This window comes from Halyomorpha halys, unplaced genomic scaffold (assembly GCF_000696795.3).
Source record: "Halyomorpha halys isolate HHAL.00 unplaced genomic scaffold, Hhal_1.1 Scaffold591.1, whole genome shotgun sequence".
NCBI lineage: Eukaryota > Metazoa > Arthropoda > Insecta > Hemiptera > Pentatomidae > Halyomorpha > Halyomorpha halys.
The window spans coordinates 306,933-307,653 of NW_027104732.1; the positions used below are offsets into that span (position 1 = coordinate 306,933).

The 721-nt window shown below is 27.9% G+C and overlaps 1 protein-coding gene across 1 annotated transcript in view; it reads right to left on the reverse strand.

The window, feature by feature from the left end:
• LOC106684552 (uncharacterized) overlaps positions 1 to 393 on the reverse strand; it is a 4,476-nt gene extending 4,083 nt beyond the window's left edge. The window contains exons 1-2 of the mRNA XM_014426697.2: positions 328 to 393; positions 65 to 128 (exon numbers count right to left, since the gene is read on the reverse strand). Coding sequence (XP_014282183.1) covers positions 65 to 128; positions 328 to 351 — 88 coding nt within the window. The 5' untranslated portion in view covers positions 352 to 393. The remainder of the gene's footprint in view (positions 1 to 64; positions 129 to 327) is intronic.
• Between the last annotated feature and the right edge of the window lie 328 nt (positions 394 to 721).

Here is a 721-nt window from a genome sequence, read left to right on the forward strand (position 1 = left end):
AATTAAATGAAGTATAATTAGTTATTTGAAGTACCGGTATTAAAAGCATTTCTTTAATACTTACCACTAAGTTCTTCCCATTTTTTAGCACCTGCACAAACCTGGATGAAGCACACCAGCGCTAAAATCTACAAAACAGTTTAATACTCTCTTTGAATTATTATATCTTTATTTTAAAGTGTGATGAAATAGTTTCTATTGGAATCATTTCTCATTAAAACCATATTATTTCAATAAAAAATTTACTTAATAATCATATTGAACGAGAAGATTCTACAAGAAAAAAACAAGTTTAACATGCGCTATGTTCCAATACGCGATTCTTACCTTACAAGCTGTATTTGCTACCATCTCGCTTTTTGATCTAGAACAAATCAAACCTTCCAAGATATATGTAGGATTTCCCCTACCATATGCATTCAGCTAATATTAGTTAATATAATTTACGCAATTGTTGAAATTAAAATTATTATTCATATCCTAATTAGTTAATAGATTAGCTATTTAAAAATGTTAATTCTCTATTCACTCAAAGCTGATCAAGTGCTTGTATCAACATTCAAATTATTTCCGGATTTCAATCCTCCATCATATCAGACTCAGTTTTCTTAGTGCCTTATATTCTTAGATATTGAACATTCTGGAATACGTGTGGCCTATATTAAAATGCTTACAACGTTGATATTTTTATTTAAAAAAAAAATTCAAATAATGTAGAATT